The 20,464-nt window shown below is 63.0% G+C and overlaps 1 protein-coding gene across 7 annotated transcripts in view; it reads left to right on the plus strand.

Moving 5' to 3' along the window:
* Window positions 1-20,464, plus strand: part of PEMT (phosphatidylethanolamine N-methyltransferase) — a 67,931-nt gene that overhangs the window by 35,584 nt on the left and 11,883 nt on the right. For all 7 annotated transcript variants that reach the window (XM_066365061.1, XM_066365057.1, XM_066365060.1 and 4 more), the window contains exon 3: window positions 16,767-16,882. In XM_066365061.1, the coding sequence (XP_066221158.1) occupies window positions 16,767-16,882 (116 nt within the window). The remainder of the gene's footprint in view (window positions 1-16,766; window positions 16,883-20,464) is intronic.

Consider the following 20,464-nt stretch of genomic DNA (forward strand, 5'->3'; position numbering starts at 1 on the left):
AGATTTGACCACAGATCGTGGATCCTCTGAGTCCCTTGAGAGCTTGGACAAGATGATGTCCTATTCTGCTCAGTGCCTGTCAAACCACTCTCCTTCCTCCTCATCACCCCCGCCGTGGGGCTCCCCTCCTCCTCATCCCCGCCCGTGGGGCTTTCCTCCTCCTCATCCCTCCTGTGGGGCTCCCCTCCTCCTCATCCCCCTCCTGTGGGGCTCCCCTCCTCCTCATCCACGCCGTGGGGCTCCCCTCCTCCTCATCCCCGCCGTGGGGCTCCCCTCCTCCTCATCCCCGCCGTGGGGCTCCCCTCCTCATCCCCGCCGTGGGGCTCCCCTCCTCATCCCCCTCCTGTGGGGCTCCCCTCCTCCTCACCCCCTCCTGTGGGGCTCCCCTCCTCCTCATCCCTCCTGTGGGGCTCCCCTCCTCCTCACCCCCTCCTGTGGGGCTCCCCTCCTCCTCATCCCCCTCCTGTGGGGCTCCCCTCCTCCTCACCCCCTCCTGTGGGGCTCCCCTCCTCCTCACCCCCTCCTGTGGGGCTCCCCTCCTCCTCACCCCCTCCTGTGGGGCTCCCCTCCTCCTCACCCCCTCCTGTGGGGCTCCCCTCCTCCTCATCCCTCCTGTGGGGCTCCCCTCCTCATCCCCCTCCTGTGGGGCTCCCCTCCTCCTCATCCCCTCCTGTGGGGCTCCCCTCCTCCTCACCCCCTCCTGTGGGGCTCCCCTCCTCCTCACCCCCTCCTGTGGGGCTCCCCTCCTCCTCACCCCCTCCTGTGGGGCTCCCCTCCTCCTCACCCCCTCCTGTGGGGCTCCCCTCCTCCTCACCCCCTCCTGTGGGGCTCCTCTCCTCCTCACCCCCTCCTGTGGGGCTCCCCTCCTCCTCACCCCCTCCTGTGGGGCTCCCCTCCTCCTCACCCCCTCCTGTGGGGCTCCCCTCCTCCTCATCCCTCCTGTGGGGCTCCCCTCCTCATCCCCCTCCTGTGGGGCTTCCCTCCTCCTCATCCCCTCCTGTGGGGCTCCCCTCCTCCTCATCCCCTCCTGTGGGGCTCCCCTCCTCCTCATCCCCTCCTGTGGGGCTCCCCTCCTCCTCATCACCCCCTCCTGTGGGGCTCCCCTCCTCCTCATCCCCTCCTGTGGGGCTCCCCTCCTCCTCATCCCCTTCCTGTGGGGCTCCCCTCCTCCTCATCCCCCTCCTGTGGGGCTCCCCTCCTCCTCATCCCCTTCCTGTGGGGCTCCCCTCCTCCTCACCCCCGCCCGTGGGGCTCCCCTCCTCCTCATCACCCCCTCCTGTGGGGCTCCCCTCCTCATCACCCCCTCCTGTGGGGCTCCCCTCCTCATCACCCCCCTCCTGTGGGGCTCCCCTCCTCCTCTTCCCCTCCTGTGGGGCTCCCCTCCTCCTCATCACCCCCTCCTGTGGGGCTCCCCTCCTCCTCATCCCCCCTCCTGTGGGGCTCCCCTCCTCCTCATCACCCCCTCCTGTGGGGCTCCCCTCCTCCTCATCCCCCCTCCTGTGGGGCTCCCCTCCTCCTCATCACCCCTCCTGTGGGGCTCCCCTCCTCATCCCCCTCCTGTGGGGCTCCCCTCCTCCTCATCCCCGCCGTGGGGCTCCCCTCCTCCCCATCACCCCTCCTGTGGGGCTCCCCTCCTCCTCATCACCCCCTCCTGTGGGGCTCCCCTCCTCATCACCCCCTCCTGTGGGGCTCCCCTCCTCCTCATCCCCCTCCTGTGGGGCTCCCCTCCTCCTCATCACCCCCTCCCGTGGGGCTCCCCTCCTCATCACCCCCTCCCGTGGGGCTCCCCTCCTCATCCCCCTCCCGTGGGGCTCCCCTCCTCCTCATCCCTCCTGTGGGGCTCCCCTCCTCCTCATCATCCCTCCTGTGGGGCTCCCCTCCTCCTCATCACCCCCTCCTGTGGGGCTCCCCTCCTCATCCCCCTCCCGTGGGGCTCCCCTCCTCCTCATCACCCCCTCCTGTGGGGCTCCCCTCCTCCTCACCCCCGCTCGTGGGGCTCCCCTCCTCCTCATCACCCCCTCCCGTGGGGCTCCCCTCCTCCTCATCACCCCCTCCCGTGGGGCTCCCCTCCTCCTCATCCCCTCCCATGGGGCTCCCCTCCTCCTCATCACCCCCTCCCGTGGGGCTCCCCTCCTCCTCATCACCCCCTCCCGTGGGGCTCCCCTCCTCCTCATCACCCCCTCCCGTGGGGCTCCCCTCCTCCCCATCACCCCCTCCCGTGGGGCTCCCCTCCTCCTCATCACCCCCTCCCGTGGGGCTCCCCTCCTCCTCATCACCCGCCTGTGGGGCTCCCCTCCTCCTCATCACCCCGCCTGTGGGGCTCCCCTCCTCCTCACCCCCTCCTGTGGGGCTCCCCTCCTCCTCACCCCCTCCTGTGGGGCTCCCCTCCTCCTCATCACCCGCCTGTGGGGCTCCCCTCCTCCCCATCACCCCCTCCCGTGGGGCTCCCCTCCTCCTCATCACCCCCTCCCGTGGGGCTCCCCTCCTCCTCATCACCCGCCTGTGGGGCTCCCCTCCTCCTCATCCCTCCTGTGGGGCTCCCCTCCTCCTCATCCCCCTCCTGTGGGGCTCCCCTCCTCCTCATCACCCCCTCCCGTGGGGCTCCCCTCCTCCTCATCACCCGCCTGTGGGGCTCCCCTCCTCCTCATCACCCGCCTGTGGGGCTCCCCTCCTCCTCATCACCCCTCCTGTGGGGCTCCCCTCCTCATCACCCCCTCCTGTGGGGCTCCCCTCCTCATCACCCCCTCCCGTGGGGCTCCCCTCCTCCCCATCACCCCCTCCCGTGGGGCTCCCCTCCTCCCCATCACCCCCTCCCGTGGGGCTCCCCTCCTCCTCATCACCCGCCTGTGGGGCTCCCCTCCTCCTCATCACCCGCCTGTGGGGCTCCCCTCCTCCCCATCACCCCCTCCCGTGGGGCTCCCCTCCTCCTCATCACCCCCTCCCGTGGGGCTCCCCTCCTCCCCATCACCCCCTCCCGTGGGGCTCCCCTCCTCCTCATCACCCGCCTGTGGGGCTCCCCTCCTCCCCATCACCCCCTCCCGTGGGGCTCCCCTCCTCCTCATCACCCGCCTGTGGGGCTCCCCTCCTCCTCATCACCCCGCCTGTGGGGCTCCCCTCCTCCTCATCCCCTCCTGTGGGGCTCCCCTCCTCCTCACCCCCTCCTGTGGGGCTCCCCTCCTCCTCATCACCCCCTCCCGTGGGGCTCCCCTCCTCCTCATCACCCGCCTGTGGGGCTCCCCTCCTCCCCATCACCCCCTCCCGTGGGGCTCCCCTCCTCCTCATCCCCTCCTGTGGGGCTCCCCTCCTCCTCATCACCCCCTCCCGTGGGGCTCCCCTCCTCCTCATCACCCGCCTGTGGGGCTCCCCTCCTCCTCATCCCTCCTGTGGGGCTCCCCTCCTCCTCATCCCCCTCCTGTGGGGCTCCCCTCCTCCTCATCCCCCTCCTGTGGGGCTCCCCTCCTCCTCATCACCCGCCTGTGGGGCTCCCCTCCTCCTCATCACCCACCTGTGGGGCTCCCCTCCTCCTCATCACCCCCTCCTGTGGGGCTCCCCTCCTCCTCATCCCCCTCCTGTGGGGCTCCCCTCCTGACTTTCCCATCAGCCTGGTGCGTGCAGCCCATGGACTCCTGAGCCTGCGCTCTGTGGCCTGCAGGCCCTGATCTACGGCTAAGGGTTCTTGTGAGGATGGGGGAGTCATTGCCCCGCTTGGGGAGGTCAGTGCCAGTGAGCACCAGCCGACTCGCTGGGCCCATTTCCCACTGGGTTTCTCTGGGGAGGCCCGGGGGCTGGGGCTTCTGACCTGACAGCCCCGGAGTTTCCGATCTCCTCTCTCTCCTTTGCTCTGCCTCCATCCCCGAGACCCGACTTCCCTAGTCACGGTGTTTGGAGTTGCTTCCCCCAGAGCTCGGTGGGGTTTAGGTTTTCCGTGGAAACACCTGACCTTGCTGCATACCAAGCCTGAGATGGAAGCAGCACCCTCGGGCCTGCTCAGCTCCCCTCTCTTTCTGGATCCCTGGCTCTGGAGGTGCTGGGGGCCCCGGCATTCGTGCTGCCCAGGACCTCGACCAGAAGTGGGTACGGGGCCTTCAGGGAGAGCCTCGCCCAGCACATGCACACCAGCAGGTCCCGGGGGCCACACGGCCGGCAGGCTGGTCTGGGCAGGAGCCTGGGGCCTTGCGGACCCTGACCTTCTGCTCGGAGGACCCTTCTTTCTGTGCTCGGTGTGGTGTCTCCTCATCCCTCGGGCCTCGCAGAAGCGACCCTGACACTCCCCGTCCAAGTCAGTCCTTCTCCAGGCCCGGCTTCTTTGGCGATTGCATCCAGGCGTGTCTGTTCCTCCCTGGAGGCCTCCTGGAGGCAGAGGCCATGTCTTCCTGTTCAGTCCAGTGCCTGGCACCTGGCCGATGCCCCTTAGCTGCCCAGAGGCAGACCTGCAGCCCCGGGAGCCAAGCATCTGGCCTTTGTTTGCAGCTGAGTTTGGGCTGTTGGTGAGTGCCTCCGTGGGCTGCGGCAGGTGTGATGTAGCGTGGAGGGGCTCCTCCCTGCTGGATTGTTTCCTGTTGAGTTAATTATCTCCACGTCTCCGCAGATGCCGCCTGCATTAACAGCAGAGCTGCTGATAGGGAACACGGGTGCCCCCCAGGCGGCTGCCCTGGGAGCAGGAGGAGCGTGGCGTTGAGCGTGGCCCTGGAGGAAGGTGCCGGTGCCCTGAGCCTCTTCGGCGGGTCGCCCGGCTCTGCTTGGCACTCAGCCTGGCCTCCTCTTTTCTTACCTCTAAAAGGAGAGGAAGGAGAGCTAAGCCCACTGGACAGAGGCCTGGGTCGGCGTGCGGCAAATGAAATAATCCTAATTTAGCTTCGATGCAGCTGAGGGGATAATGAGGCGGCCTTCGCTGGCATGTGAACTTGGTAATTACCAGGAGCTAATGGGGACTTCGTGGACTGCCTCCAGATTGTAAGCCCTGTGGGCCACAAAGAGCCCACTGTGTTCCCTTGCCCACAGGCCAGGTCATCCCTCAACCCTCCCCCTGGAGTGGAAGCCACTGCTCTTACATTGGCTTAGGGGCATCTTTGTGTTGCCTCTGTAAGTCCCGGAGGGCTGCATGGAGGAGGGTGCGTGTGTGGGTGTGTGTGTGTGCAACAAGACCTCTCTCCCTGCTGCTCACAGCCCTGTAGACACCGTCTTCTCGCCTTGTTGCCTTTCTGTGCCCTTAGCAGACTTAGCAGATGTCAGAAATGCTCCCGGTTGTTTAAATCCTATCATGCCCACCACCCCCTGGCCTGGCCACGCGAGGCCAGCCCTGGCTTGAGGCCTGCCGCAGGTGTCCTAGCTGCTCCCTCAAGGGGACCCAGAATGTGCACCAGGTGGGCTCGGGACCGCCGGGCTGGCCCCAGGAGCTCCGGGAGAGTGTGGGTTGGCCACGCGGGGTGGCAGTGGTGTGCAGCCTGCACCTTGGCATATGGCTGTGCTCCCTGATTCTGTCACTTCCTTTCCTCCCCACGGCTTTGCCTGGGCCATCGCCAGTGCAGCAGTGACGCTGGGCACGCTCACTTACCCAGTGTGCTGAGGACAGCACCCCTGGGAGGGGCAGAGGACAGGGCACGTCAGAGCCTCCCCTGGGGGGCTCACCGGCTGCTGGCGGAGGGAAGGTGGGCTCAGAAGGTGCCCCCCTGCGAGCCAGGCACAGGCGAGGTGGCCCAGGGCTTACTAGGTGGCCCAAGGCTTACCTAGTATGGGGGCCGCACAGAGCAGGCTCCAGACACAGCCCCCCCCAGGAGACAGGCTGTAGAGGAAGAGACCAGCGGGGGAGGAGTGGGGTTTCCAGGCCGAGACGAACTCTTTCCTGTTTTTTCCAATTGACATTTTTCAAGCAGACAGAAAGGCGGAGAACAAACCTCCCACACGGCACAGAGATTCCAGAACATCTTGCCCTACCTGCTGAAGTCACAGATGCCACGACCTCTGTGCCTCTTCAGCCTTTCACTGTGGCATTTCTGTAACGAGGGACATTTCCTACCTCGGTGCAACTCCGTTATTACCAGAGAGAACATTCTGAGCGAAAGTTTGGAAGCGGCAGGAGCAGGGTTTGTTCTGGAACGGAAAGAAGGAGTGAGTCACCAGATGTGTGCAGACATGCGGAGGGCGGGGAGGGGACGTGGATGGTCAGTGTCCTCTGGTCGAGAGTGTGGTTCAAGAGGCGAGGCCCGGACCTAGGACACAGGACGGACGGGGCTACCGCTCCGGCCCACGGAAGTGGCTCTGGGCCGGACCCACTGGGGGTGCGCTCACGGGAGCTCATGGGGCAGGGTCCTCAGCGTGGCCTGCCAGCACGGGGGTCCTGCCAGCACGGGGGTCCTGTCAGCACGGGGGTCCTGTCAGCCCGGGGGTCCTGCCAGCACGGGGGTCCTGTCAGCCCGGGGGTCCTGCCAGCACGGGGGTCCTGCCAGCACGGGGGTCCTGTCAGCACGGGGGTCCTGTCAGCACGGGGGTCCTGCCAGCACGGGGGTCCTGTTAGCACGGGGGTCCTGCCAGCACGGGGGTCCTGCCAGCACGGGGGTCCTGCCAGCACGGGGGTCCTGTCAGCACGGGGGTCCTGTCGACAGGCCAGAGGCAGAAAGGTCACAGCTTCTGCAGGAGGCAGGCCTGGTGTGACGAAGTCCAGGGCTGAGGTGCTGAGGACAGGAGGTGCAGGGCCCCTGAGGGCGCGCCCGGGCCAGCCTGGGTGTGAGGTCAGCCGGGACCCCCGTACTAGGCGAGGCCTCCTGGCGGTGGCCTGTTTGTGTTTGGCCTTTCTAGGGTGACTCATGCGGGCGAGTGAGGTCCCTCAGAACACGGCAGAACAAGCAGCATGTTCCTGTGCGCTGAGCTGTGACCTCGCGGGGTGGGCACTTCCGAGCTGCCCGCCAGCCCGCCTGACACACCAGGGAGAGGCCGGGCTCTGAAGGGGCGTGTCCCGGTCAGGTCCGGCTGGTCTCGTGGGCCAGAGAGCCCCACTGTGGCCGCCCCACGGGAAGCTGAAGGGGCCCAGCGGTCCTTGGAATGGGCAGTGCCCTGTGGAGTTGATGAGGGCCTGGACCAAGACAGGCCCACTCAGGAAAACCCCACAAGTGGCCGCCTCCCATCCCTGGGCTCGGCCTTCCTCCTTCCTCCACAAGCACATGTCTAGATCCTGTGACGGGAACACAGGGGGCTGCAGCGTCGTGTCTCCAACTGCGTGTTTCTGCCCAATGTCACATGCAGTTCAAGTTCCTCGTCTGGTGGGAGAATGTTCTCGGGACCCAGGTCCACTGGCCGGGACGTGGAGGAAGAAGCCTGTTTACTTGCAGCTCTTCTTGGAATTGCAGGGCGTTGGTCTGCCATCGCCCGTGCAGTCTGTCCAGCGAATCAGCCAGAAGGAGGGGGACTCGGAGCTTAGCGGTTAAGATACACAGGCTGGGCTTCCTGCTTCTCAGCTGTGTGGCTTCGGGCAAGCACTTAACCTCTCTGTGCCCTCATGTTTGAAAGGAAGTGCTTTCCTCAGCCTTCCTGACCCCCACCAGTGCCTCTGCCCCACCCCCAGCCACGCTGGCCACAAGGGCCTTCCCACAAGGGGCCTTGAGACTTCTCTTAGCAAGCCTGTGTTACTGCGATTCTGCAGAGACGGAAGCTTGAGCTCTGAGCTCTCTTCTGCACGGTGGCAAAGCTTCATGTTGTTACAAGTAACCGACAGTCACTAGGGTCGCTTCTAGCGGATCGTGTGGGGTCAAGCCTTCTTTGGAAAAGGCATGGCTGGATTTTGCCGTCTGCCTCCTGCACTAGTCCTGAGGCATTTCTCAAGGGGGCGCTGCCACTGTGCTCCAAGAGGGGCCCCCGGGCTTGATCGAGAGGGTGCATGCTGCCCTCAGGGATGGCCCCAAGGGGCGGCCACCCCCAGAGGCAGAGTGTCTGGGGGTGGTCCCCTCATAGCGCCGGGGCCTGGTGGAGGACCACGAGACTGTGCTGTCCTGACCCATCCTGCCTGGCTGTGGGACTCATTTGTACACTGGAAACAATGTTGCACCTCGGCAAGTGGGGGGGGGGGGGTCCAAGGAGGGAGAGTGAGAGCTGGATTGAGGACGGGACCGGTGAGGTGAGAGCCTTGTGCTGGATTGAGGACGGGACCGGTGAGGTGAGAGCCTTGTGCTGGATTGAGGACGGGACCCGTGAGATGAGTGAGAGCCTTGTGCTGGATTGAGGACGGGACCCGTGAGGTGAGAGCCTTGTGCTGGATTGAGGACGGGACCCGTGAGGTGAGAGCCTTGTGCTGGATTGAGGACGGGACCCGTGAGGTGAGAGCCTTGTGCTGGATTGAGGACGGGACCCGTGAGGTGAGAGCCTTGTGCTGGATTGAGGACGGGACCCGTGAGGTGAGAGCCTTGCGCTGGATTGAGGACGGGACCCATGAGGTGAGTGAGAGCCTTGTGCTGGATTGAGGACGGGACCCGTGAGGTGAGAGCCTTGTGCTGGATTGAGGACGGGACCCGTGAGGTGAGAGCCTTGTGCTGGATTGAGGACAGGACCCGTGAGGTGAGAGCCTTGTGCTGGATTGAGGACGGGACCCGTGAGATGAGTGAGAGCCTTGTGCTGGATTGAGGACGGGACCCGTGAGATGAGTGAGAGCCTTGTGCTGGATTGAGGACGGACCCGTGAGGTGAGTGAGAGCCTTGTGCTGGATTGAGGACGGGACCCGTGAGGTGAGAGCCTTGTGCTGGATTGAGGACGGGACCCGTGAGATGAGAGCCTTGTGCTGGATTGAGGACGGGACCCGTGAGGTGAGAGCCTTGTGCTGGATTGAGGACGGGACCCGTGAGGTGAGAGCCTTGCGCTGGATTGAGGACGGGACCCGTGAGAGGAGAGCCTGTGGTGCCGCCGTGGGAGGGCCCCTGGTGGCGGGTGGTGGGTGAGCCGGTGCCCACTAAGTGTCATGGCACCGCACAGCCCTCCTTGAGGACCCCCGGGGACCCATCAGGGCTGGGTGTGACCTGAGAGCCCACATTTCTAACAGGCTCCAAGTGATGCCCAGGCTGCTGTCTGGGGACCACGCAGCAGGGAGAAGAGCAGAAGTGTGCCCCAAGCCCCTCTGGCATCAGGACGTGCCAGAAAGGGCAGCGTCCCTGGGGAGTGGCCGCGTGGCCCCTGTCACGCTATAGAGTGACCTTTGTGGCCGTGGGCCCTGCACCCGTCGGCTGCACACAGCAGCGAGGAACGCCCACAGGCTTGGCGCCTACCATCACTGCTTCCCCACAGGTCTGGACAGGGGATCGGATGGATGGTGGTGTGACTAGCCTCAGAAACCCTGGAGGGGATACAGATGGGGGTGCTGTCATGGCTAAAAGGGTCAAACCAGGCTCTTTCTCCCGCAAAGCAGTCCCAGCGGAACTCAGAGATCGCCCTCTGCCTCTGTCCTCGCTCTGCAGGCCAGGGGCTGCCTGGGGGCCCACAGGCGCCCAGCGTGGGTTGTTGGAGGAGGCGGGGGGTGGGGTGCTGAGGGATCATCCGGGGCTGTGGCGAGGCAAGCTTGCTCATGGGGGTCCCCTGAGCAGGGACTCTGTCCCTGGCCAGGATCCTGCTGGCTGTGTCACACCTGCCCACAGAGACCTGTCCCCTCTCCCGGAGAAGCTGTGGGGGGGGGGGCTCCGTCTGCTCAGCACAGTGTCTGCCTTGAAGAACAGGATTAGCTCTGCCTGTCGGGTTCAGGCACTAATGGGTTCCTGGCCCTGAGACACCTTCTCAGAGGGGCAGCACTGGAGGGCACGGAGAGCTGGTGCCAGGTGGCCATCGCCCTCCCGGTTGGCCTTGGAGCCGGGGCTGACAGCCCGCTCTGGCAGGGGGTCCATCAAGAGACTGGTCTGCAGCTGAAGGCGGGGCTGGAAGCCCTGGGCACGGCCCAGCCCTGTCTCTGCGTCTGCCGGCTCCGGGGCAGGTTAACTTTCCTCCCTGAAGCTCAGTATCCTTGCCTGGGAACTGGGCGTGGAAATACTGACTTCCGGGACCCTTGAGAAACAGGGACTAGCTTCTGTTCCCCCCACACACAGCCCCAAGTCTGGGGCCGACTTTTCAAGCCTGCCGACTGGCCTCCTGGTAGGTGCCACCACTGTCCAGCTTACTGGACCTAAGGACCAGGCCCCCAGGGAGTGATTCCACTCCAGCCACACCCTGCAGCTGCTACAGCCTGGCCATTCCAGGGCACCCTGCAAGGAGGCAGACGATTCGTTTTTATTTGCCCAGCTAAGAGGGTAACGGGCAGCCACACCCCTGGAGAGCTGCAGGGGCTCCGTGCTCTCTGCTGCCCAGGATGGGGGCAGCCTGGGCCAAGGCGGGGTGCGGAACTGGGGACAGAAAGAGGTCTGCGGCTAAGGGGCTCAGACCCACCACTGTTCTCTTTCCCACCCTTGTGAGCCTCCCCGGGCCCCCTCCCTGCCCTCCTGCAGCCCCCCGACACCCTCTGTGCCCCCACTGCCTGCAGGGCCCCCCAACACCCTCTGTGTCCCCCACTGCCTGCAGCCACCCTGACACCCTCTGTGCCTCCACTGCCTGCAGGGCCCCCCGACACCCTCTGTGCCTCCACTTCCTGCAGGGCCCCCTGATACCCTCTGTGCCTCCACTGTCTGCAGCCCCCTGACACCCTCTGTCCCCCCCACAGCCTGCAGCCCCCCAACACCCTCTGTGCCCCCCACTGTCTGCAGGGCCCCGACACCCTCTGTGCCCCCACTGCCTGCAGGGCCCCCTGACACCCTCTGTGCCCCCCACTGTCTGCAGCCCCCCGTCACCCTCTGTGCCCCCCACTGTCTGCAGGGCCCCCCGACACCCTCTGTGCCTCCACTGTCTGCAGCCCCCTGACACCCTCTGTCCCCCCCACAGCCTGCAGCCCCCCGACACCCTCTGTGCCCCCCACTGTCTGCAGGCTCCTGCACTGGACTCCTCTGTGTTGCTGTTAAATCTCAGCTCAGATTCTCTTTTCCATGAAGGGGGGTATCAGCTCTCTGCCCCGTGACCCAACATTGAGGTGCATGTCCCCACCACTCCTGGGCCGAGGGCTGTGGCATGTCAGAGTGCACTCCCGGGTGGTGGGAGGTGCTGGCCTAGTGGGCTCCCCGCCTGCCCGGTCAGTCTGTCCTGCCCACCGTTCCAGGGTGCTCACACAGCAATGGGTGGGCGTGTGGCGAGGGGCTCTGGCAGAGAGACCTTGGCCGGCCGTCTAAGGCAGTGGAGGGCCACTCGCCCTCCAGCCCGAAGTCCTCAGGAGAAATGAAAGCAAATGCCCGTCACCCTGTAAGCAGCTGACCTCAGTGGCTTTATTTACAAGAGCAGTCTCGTGACAACCCAGTGGCCTTCAGCTGGGGAGAGGATGAGCCAAGGAGGGGGGTCCCCCTCACCCACACCTCAGGACTCGGGAAGGAACAAACAAACCTGCTGGTGCACGCAGCATCCCGGGCGGTGGGGAGGTCTCTGCTGGGGCAGGGGCTGTGGACTGCGTGATTCCACCTGCTGACTTGCTGCAGAAAGCTCGCCTGGAGGGTGGGGGCGGGGGGCTCCTGGAGGGTGGGGGCGGGGCCTGGCTGCAGCGGGCATGGGTGCTCTTCAGAGAGATGGAAATGTCCTGTCTCGATCCAGTGGATGCTGTGAGACCACACGTGTTTGTCAGCTCATGGAACTCTGTTAAAAAGGGTCCATTTCTATTTTATGTGAATCTTATTTTTACCTCTATAAATCTGATTAAAAAAAAAAATTGTTATGTCCCCGGTCTCCCCTTCTAAAGTAAACCTTTCCTTCCTTTCCCTCCTTCCTTCCCTCCTTCCTTCCCTCCTTCCTTCCTCCCTCCCTCCCTCCCTCCCTTCCTTCTTTTCCCCCAGAAAACAGAAAAGGCGCTGGCTGGCATCGGTTCTAATGCTACAATGGGGTTGGAGCGGCCTCTTGGCACCTGGCCTCGCCTCGGGGCCCGCTGGGTACTGAGCCCGTGTATCCAGACAACCACTCTGGCCGGGCACCAGACACTTGCAGCGTCCCTTTCAGAGGCAGGACGAAGTACGTGTGTAAATATTGACCAAATAAGGCAGACCAGGTTTTGCACTATATTTGGTTAATAGTTGAAGAGCCACCCGTGGTCTATCTTTCCAGTGGCTTTGTACAGGTGGGCCTTGTTTCATTTATAAAAAAGGATCCTGAAAAGTGATGTGTAAACCAAACATTGTAGGTGCAGCAGGAAAGCCCATATACGGTATTTAGATGAATCTCAGAGCAAATCTTTCGATGAAGCAGTCCCCATTAGTGTATTAAGTAGAAAAAAAAAAAGAAAAAAATATATAATTTATTTATGGATTTTAGAGAAAGGGAGAGAGAGGGAAAGACAGAAACATTGATCTGTTTCTGTATGTATCCTGACCAGGCATCAAACCCACACCTTCATGTTTCAGGAAACACTGTAACCAACTGAGCTATCCGGCCAGGGAGTATTAAGTAAAATTTTAAAATAGCCCTGGCCGGTTGGCTCGGGGTAGAGCGTCGACCTGGCATGTGGAAGTCCTGGGTTCGATTCCTGGCCAGGACACACAGGAGAAGCACCCATCTGCTTCTCCACCCCTCCCCCTCTCCTTCCTCTCTGTCTCTCTCTTCCCCTCCCGCAGCCAAGGCTCCATTGGAGCAAAGTTGGCCTGGGCACTGGGGATGGCTCTGTGGCCTCTGCCTCAGGTGCTAGAATGGCTCCAGCTACAATGGAGCAACACCCCAGATGGGCAGAGCATCACCCCCTGGTGGGCATGCTGGGTGGATCCCAGTTGGGCGCATGCGGGAGTCTGTCTCTCTGCTTCCTCGCTTCTCACTTCAGAAAAATACTCCCCCAAATATATATATATATATATATATGCTACATCTTCTTTATCCAGTTGTCTACTGATGGGCCCGTGGGCTGCTTCCACATCCTGCTGTTTAAATAATGCCGCAGTGAACATAGGGGTGCAGTTGTCTTTTCAAATTAGTCTGTCATGACTGGGGCCAGAAGCCAAGCCTGGGCATCTGCTGGTTTACACGCAGAAGTCGCCGATGTGACTAGTCACACCCTCTGTGCTCAGACCCTCAAATCCCAGTGGGCCCCGGGTCTCAGAGGCAGAGCTGTCACCCTGTGACGCTGTGAGGCCTCACTGGCTCAGACATCCCGTCGTCTGGGGGGACTTTCGGAAGTCAGGTTTCTGCTTCTCTGTGGACACTGATGAGCATTGTTTTTGCAGCCGACGGGGCTGCTCCTGTTGGAGGGCACGTGGCACACAGGGCGTAGGTGCTGGAGGCCTGGAATGTGCAGTGCCTGCAGGCCGGGGCATGCTGGCGGAGCTGCGTGCGGGTAACGTGTGCCCAGCCTCTGGAGGGCACCCGCAGCCCCGCCCACGGGAGTCTCACACACACACACAGGCCTCTGGGAGCCCCAGCGCGCACAGGTGCGCCCAGCCGGCAATGGCAGGGACGCCGGCACCCACCGTCCCCGGGGGTGGCTGCGCTGTCTCTGCCGAGTGCCTGGCAGGGTGGCAGGCCTCCTGTGGTCTCGCTCTCCAGACTGCTCACCGCAGACGACGTCTGGGTTTCCCATGTGAACACTCGGAATCTTGAATTGTTAGATCAAATATATATTTTTTAAATGCTGTGAGTTCAGCCAACACACACGTCAGGCTACTAGTTACGACCTCTTACCTGAACTGACGAAGGACGCCGAGAACAGAGCCCTGGAAAGCTCCGGGAAGAAGCAGGTGCCCGGGCAAGGGCTGTGGGTGCTCACCTGCGGGGGGGACAGACTGAGAGGCTGCCTCCTGCGTGGGGAGACCCAGCGCCAGCGGCACGGCCGGAGGCCTCCCTCACGGGTCCAGTGCGTCCTGAGAAAACTGTCCTGGCTCCGGGCGCCCAGGACCAGAGGAGAGGGACGGTTTCCTCTGCCCAGTGAGGTGCTCCCGCCCACCCCGCTCTGTCCCTCACCTTCTCTGCTCTCCCCACCACACCAGCAGGTGAGGGAGGGAGTTTGTGTGTCTGTGTGTGTGTGTGTGTGTGCGTGTGTGCGCGCGTGTGCGCATTGCTGACTCGGTTGAGGCAGCGTGGAATTAAGCGATTTGCCTATAGACATGCAGCTGGTTGGTGGCAGTCAGGGAGCAGCTAGGTGGCATCCCTGGGGCCCCGCCCGCTCCAGTGTGTCCTGTCCCTTCTGCCCCAGCACAGAGCCTGCAGGAGAGGCCACGTACCCCTGGCTCACTCAACACAGGACAGAGCCTGGTTCAACGTGGCTCTCAGCTAAACAACAAATGCGACGTTTGGGATGAGTTATGTTAGAATTTTATTTGTTGTTAACCCAAAATGCAGTTTTATGTGGAGAACGCCTGTATTTCTCTGGCCACCCCAACAAGAATGTGGGTGTGGGGTGGGGGGATGTTGGGCCAGTTCGTCTCCCCTTGAGGATCCTGGAAATCTGGAGACCGGCAGAGCCAGGGGCAGCGCGGCCATTCTGCCTCTGGCCACGCTGCGCAGCCTGTGGAGTGGTGACCTGTGTCATAGCCCAGAGCCTGGCCCCCGCAGCCAACACCCCACCGTCCCCACCTGGTGGCTGTGCTCCTCGGCCCACTCCCGGCCCTGACTGGGGTGAAGTGTGCAGCTGGGTCAGCTGGGTGCTTGGGGGCGGCCACCAGGCGGGAAGGAAATTAACCTCGGGTCCAGTGAGGCCACACAGGCTGACTGCCTCGAAATGACAGCCCGCTGTATAATAATACAGGCCAACCAGAAGGCAGACAGTGTGACAGGGACAAGGTTCACGTGCCCGATGGCTTCCGAAGAAAGGCCAAAATTCAGTACCTCAGAGTCTGGGGGAAGGACTGGTTTTATTGATCGAAAGGCACCAGGCGAGATGATGGGAGAACTAACTCTCAAATCCGTCTTCAGCCTGACCAGGCAGTGGCGCAGTGGATAGAGCATCGGACTGGGATGTGGAGGACCCAGGTTCGAGACCCCGAGGTTGCCAGCTTGAGCACGGGCTCATCTGGTTTGAGCAAAGCTCACCAGCTTGGACCCAAGGTCGCTGGCTTGAGCAAGGAGTCACTCGGTCTGCTGAAGGCCCGCGGTCAAGGCACATGTGAGAAAGCAATCAATGAACAACTAAAGTGTCGCCACAAAAAACTAATGATTGATGCTTCTCATCTGTCTCCCTTCCTGTCTGTCTGTCCCTGTCTATCCCTCTCTCTGACTGTCTCTTTAAAAAAAAAATCTGTCTGGGAACCAGGAGTCCTTTATTTTCAGAAAAAGGGTGGAGGGGACAAGGCGAGGCGGCACGGCCTTCAGCAGGCTGGGAAAGGATCCTAGGAAGAGCTTCACGTTTCTAAGTCCCTTTGCTCCTGGTCGACCTCGGCGGCTCTGAATCCAGTCCCTGCCTCTTCCCTGGCAGAGGGCCACTCCAGCCTCAAGCAGGATGCCTTCAGCTAATTAGCATGCCCGTGGCATGAGCTGTTAGCCTGAGTCAGGCCCCCAGACAGCGCTTTCCACACGGTGCCACCCCCTCTTTTCTGTGGACCCCTCCTCCATTGCTGTTGCTGACATTTCTCAGTCATAATTGTGTTATATGGTTCTAGATGCTTATCGTTTTCCAAAATCTGCTGGTAACCGGAAACATTTGAGTTTTGTCAAGTTAATGAAATGATAAAAAAATTTTAAAAATGATTGACTATCAGCTAGATTTCAAAACAACACGAAATCCTGAAACGTTCTTAGATTAATTCATCTAAGGTTCCGGGATCCAGTCCTCCTGTAGCCCCAGAATAAAAGCACTGGATGGAGTCTTCCGGAACAACCGCCACGTGTTTGAACGGTCACCGTCCGGCCCCAGGGGGCGGCTCGCTCACAGAGTCACGTGTTTGAACGGTCACCGTCCGGGCCCAGGGGGCGGCTCGCTCACAGAGTCACGTGTTTGAGCGGTCACCGTCCGGCCCCAGGGGGCGGCTCGCTCACAGAGTCCGGAGTGCCGCTGCCCGGTCACCGGCGTGGGCGGGGCCGCTCTCCAGCCCCTCCTCCTGCTGGCCGGTCTGCACCCACCCGGCTCTCCCTGTGCCCCGCGGGCGGCGACCTGGGTGCGGGGCGAGCATGGGCATTAGGGGCGAGCGCGGCAGGAAGGGCGTTTGTCGGAGCCTTCTGTCCACGTCCCCTCGCTGCGAGCTGCTGCAGGTGGGCTGGAGATGTGATCGGTGCACCCGGAAAGCTTGGGAGTGCGTGCCTCCGGGGTGCTGGGGAGGCAGGGGTGAGGGGTGGCGGCCCGTCCTGGCGAGCGCGCCCCTCGGGCGGGGCTGTGGGTGCTGCGCCTGTGCCCCTGCGTGCTGTCCTCGGACTTCCTGCGGCAGGTCCCCCCGTCTGTCCTCACGCAGCCCCTTCTCCTCGTCTTCCCGTGTCTGCCGCGGGCCTCTGGCGTTGTGTGTGGCGGGTCTGGGCCTGGAGGCACATCTAGGCCGGCTCGGGGTGGCCCTTTCTGCTCCTTGCGGTGTTCAAGGTGCGCCTGGGGGAAGAGGTTGCTTCCAGCAGGACCGCGTGGTCCACCCAGACAGGACTGGGGACATGTGGAAATCCCTGCGAGGCTGAACTGATGCTCCCAGTGGTGGAGGCTCCCGGTCACTCTCCTGCCTCGGGGCTGGGCCTCTGGGGCGCTGGAGCCGGAGAGGAGTCCAGAGCCCGCTCCCACCTCCGCCGCGGGCCCCTCCCAGCGCCCCTCTCCACACGGCCTCTCCTCTCTCCCCGATCAGGTTGCGAGATGGGAGCAGAAAACTCGGAAGCTGAGCCGGGCCTTCGGCTCTCCCTACCTGGGCTGCTACGCGCTGGGCGGAGCGGTCCTGCTCCTCAACGCACTGCGGTCACACTGGTAAGCCCGCCCGGCTGGGCGCCCATCCAGTCGGCTCACTGTGAGAATCCAGGACCCCCGGGGTGCCAGGGTGGCCACTGCTGGGGGCATCGGGGAGCATCAAGACGTGGGTGTTGTGTCCCTCTGAACGCACAGGGACCCTGGTCTCCGGGCCTTGGGCCACGCCTTCCCTTTCTGGCCTTGTCACCTTGGGAAGGGACAGCCCCACCTGCCTGCGACTCAGGCACAGAGGACAAGGCCTGTGTGGCCCCCAAGCTTGCACCCCTGGCCTCCAGAGTGCAGACAGAGCTGTTGCTGGAATCCCCTCCAGGCAGGAGGCTGGGGCCCCTTGGGGAGCAGGGCCTCACCCAGACCGGCACACCCCTGCACTCGGGATGTGCGACCTGCCCGCCATCGAAGAAGGAGGCCGGGGTGGTGAACTTGTTCTCCATGAGGGAGCCCCGCCCTCCGAACACCGGAGCAAATGCCGCAGCCCCGGTGCAAGGCGGGGCTCCCTGGGGGGGGGGGGGGGGACAAAGCTGTGGAGACAAAGAGGAGGAGCAGGTGGTCAGATGTGACCGTGTCCAGCAGGGCCTGGCCCTGAGCCTGCTCTCACCTCCTGGGTTCCCGTGAGAACCGCACAGCTGCACACGGGCTGGTGGGTGAACGTGGTCCGTCCGCATGGTGCTTTAAAGAACCAGAGCTGCTTGTGCGAATCCAGGTTCCCCACGTGGGGACGAGTCCGGCTGCTTGTTGCCGTGGCCCTGCCCCCTCCCTGCAGACACGGAGCTGAGGGGAAGCACTGTGCAGTGGGGCGAGGGCAGGGTCCTGGGTGGTGGCTGGGTCCTCACACAGGCACGCACCGAGAGAGGCGTGTCCAGGCCGCCTGTGCCGCCATGTCTGCCCGCTGACCGGGAGCGGGGTCAGGAGGGCCTGGCCGGGCCAGCCTTCCCCTCTGGACCTTGACCCCCCCCCACACACACACACACACATACACACACACACACACACCACACACACACACACATACACACACACACACATACACACACACACACCACACACACACACATACACACACACACCACACACACACACACACATACACACACACACACACACACCACACACACACACACACACACACACCACACACACACACCACACACACACACATACACACACACACACACACACACACACAGCCCGTGCTGCTTGGCCTTCTAGGCTGCCTGTCGTCTTTGCTTCTTTGCTGCAGGTCAGGATGGGGTCTATCTCAAGGGTCTTGTCAGGGCCCAGGGTACCTATCTGGGATGAATGACAGGAAGACATAACTCCAGAGAGGTCGCACTCACTGCACAGAGAGGCCGGAGCTCCAGGCTGCCTGCCCCAGGGAGTGAGCGGCTGTTTTTTTTCACAGTTGTAGCCTCCAGGCAGAGGACACCCCCACTGTGCAGATGAAAAGATGAGGGTGGCAAGAAGGGAGGAGTGTTTGAGGTTTTATGGCTCACAGGGGTAGGAAATCTCCAGGGAGAGGGGAGTGGTCCTCAGCCTCCCCCTGCCATGCAGAGGGGGCCCCCCGGGGTGACCTGAAGGCCCCGAGCCCAGGGCCCCTCCCGCAGGAGCAGGACGGTAGGGAGCCTGCTTCTGTGCAGGGCCAGCCCCTCCCACAGGGGTGGTGAGTCTAGGGGAGGGCAGAGGGCTGGAGAGAGCCCCCTCCCAGACTGTGCTGGGACCACTGCCCAGGCCTAGGCAGAGCCGGGAGAGGGCTCCTGCCCACAGCTCTCAGCCAGAACTCGTCTGGGCCAGGGGACTGTCTGGAGGAACCGTCTGTGCCCTGAGCCACTGACCGCACCCACACAGTTGTGGGGTGCTGTGCTGCCTCCCACCTGTGGCTGTTCAGGGGCGGGTATTTGAGCCCATGCATCATATGGGGGCCAAGGCTGGCGAGGGGCTGAGCCAGGAAACAGAACCAGCTGTCCCGACCCACGGTGTCAGCCCTTCCCGGTCTCAGCGCTGAGCCTCAGTCCTCCTGCCCTCCCCTCGCTCAGCAGTGCAGCCCCCTCGCCCCACGTGAACGAGCCAGAAACCTGGGAGATGTTTTTCTTTCTTTCTTTTTTTTTTTTTCCTGAAGCTGGAAACGGGGAGGCAGTCAGACAGACTCCCGCATGCGCCCGACCGGGATCCACCCGGCATGCCCACCAGGGGGCGATGCTCTGCCCATCTGGGGCGTCGCTCTGTTGCATCCAGAGCCATTCTAGCGCCTGAGGCAGAGGCCACGGAGCCATCCTCAGCGCCCGGGCAAACCCTGCTCCAATGGAGCCTTGGCTGCAGGAGGGGAAGAGAGAGACAAAGAGGAAGGAGAGGGGGAGGGGTGGAGAAGCAGATGGGCGCTTCTCCTGTGTGCCCTGGCCGGGAATTGAACCCGGGACTCCTGCACGCCAGGCTGACACTCTACCACTGAGCTAACTGGCCAGGGCCTCCTGGGAGATGTTTTCGATTATGTCCTGACATCCCTGCTCAGTCCAGTCGCACAACCTGGGGTCCACCCCGTTCACGCTCCTGCCTCCAGACCGTTCAGCAGTGTCCTTCTCTGCACGGCTCCATGTTAGAGCGAGGACCAAACCAAGTCTTCCCTGCCTAACCTCGACCCGGGCTTCCCACTTCCCGTTGCAGTAAGAGTAACAACAGCCAGGTCCCTCCCCGGACCTGGCTAATTCTGCCAGCTCTGGTCACCTCCCTGCTCTGGTCAAAACCCCGCGTCCCCAGGGCAGGGCCTCTGCCCGGCCGCCCCCTCCCGCCTCCCTGGGGCCTGGCCCCTCCCGCTGCATTAGCTCAAAGTGCCCAAGGTGCCCCCAGGAGCCCTCCTGACCCCATCTCTGTGCAGAAGCCCCCAGCACCCTGGCTCAGTCCTTGGTACCGACGGACCGTGAGCCTCACGAGGGTCAAGACTGTGTGTCTTGTGAGCCACGTTGTCCCGAGAGTCGAACGCTGACCCTGCCTCGGGTGGTCAGGGAGTTCTCCGGATAAACGCAGAGTGGACTGAGCCTGCAGAGAGGTTATGGGACGGCTGGGAGGCTCGGGTGGTCAGGGAGTTCTCCGGATAAACGCAGAGTGGACTGAGCCTGCAGAGAGGTTATGGGACGGCTGGGAGCCTCGGTTGGTCAGTGAGTTCTCTGGATAAACGCAGAGTGGACTGAGCCTGCAGAGAGGTTATGGGACGGCTGGGAGGCTCAGGTGGTCAGTGAGTTCTCTGGATAAACGCAGAGTGGACTGAGCCTGCAGAGAGGTTACGGTGGTCAGTGAGTTCTCTGGATAAATGCAGAGTGGACTGAGCCTGCAGAGAGGTTATGGGACGGCTGGGAGGCTCGGGTGGTCAGTGAGTTCTCCGGATAAACGCAGAGTGGACTGAGCCTGCAGAGAGGTTACGGTGGTCAGTGAGTTCTCTGGATAAATGCAGAGTGGACTGAGCCTGCAGAGAGGTTATGGGACGGCTGGGAGGCTCCAGTGTGGTCTGAACTGGCGAGAGCTCTGGACATGTAAACAAGTCGCCTGTCCTTGCCCAGCCCGCCCTCCCTCCCCCGGGCACAGGGCCAGGGTCCC

The sequence above is a fragment of the Saccopteryx leptura genome, chromosome 2, assembly GCF_036850995.1.
Source record: "Saccopteryx leptura isolate mSacLep1 chromosome 2, mSacLep1_pri_phased_curated, whole genome shotgun sequence".
Lineage (NCBI taxonomy): Eukaryota > Metazoa > Chordata > Mammalia > Chiroptera > Emballonuridae > Saccopteryx > Saccopteryx leptura.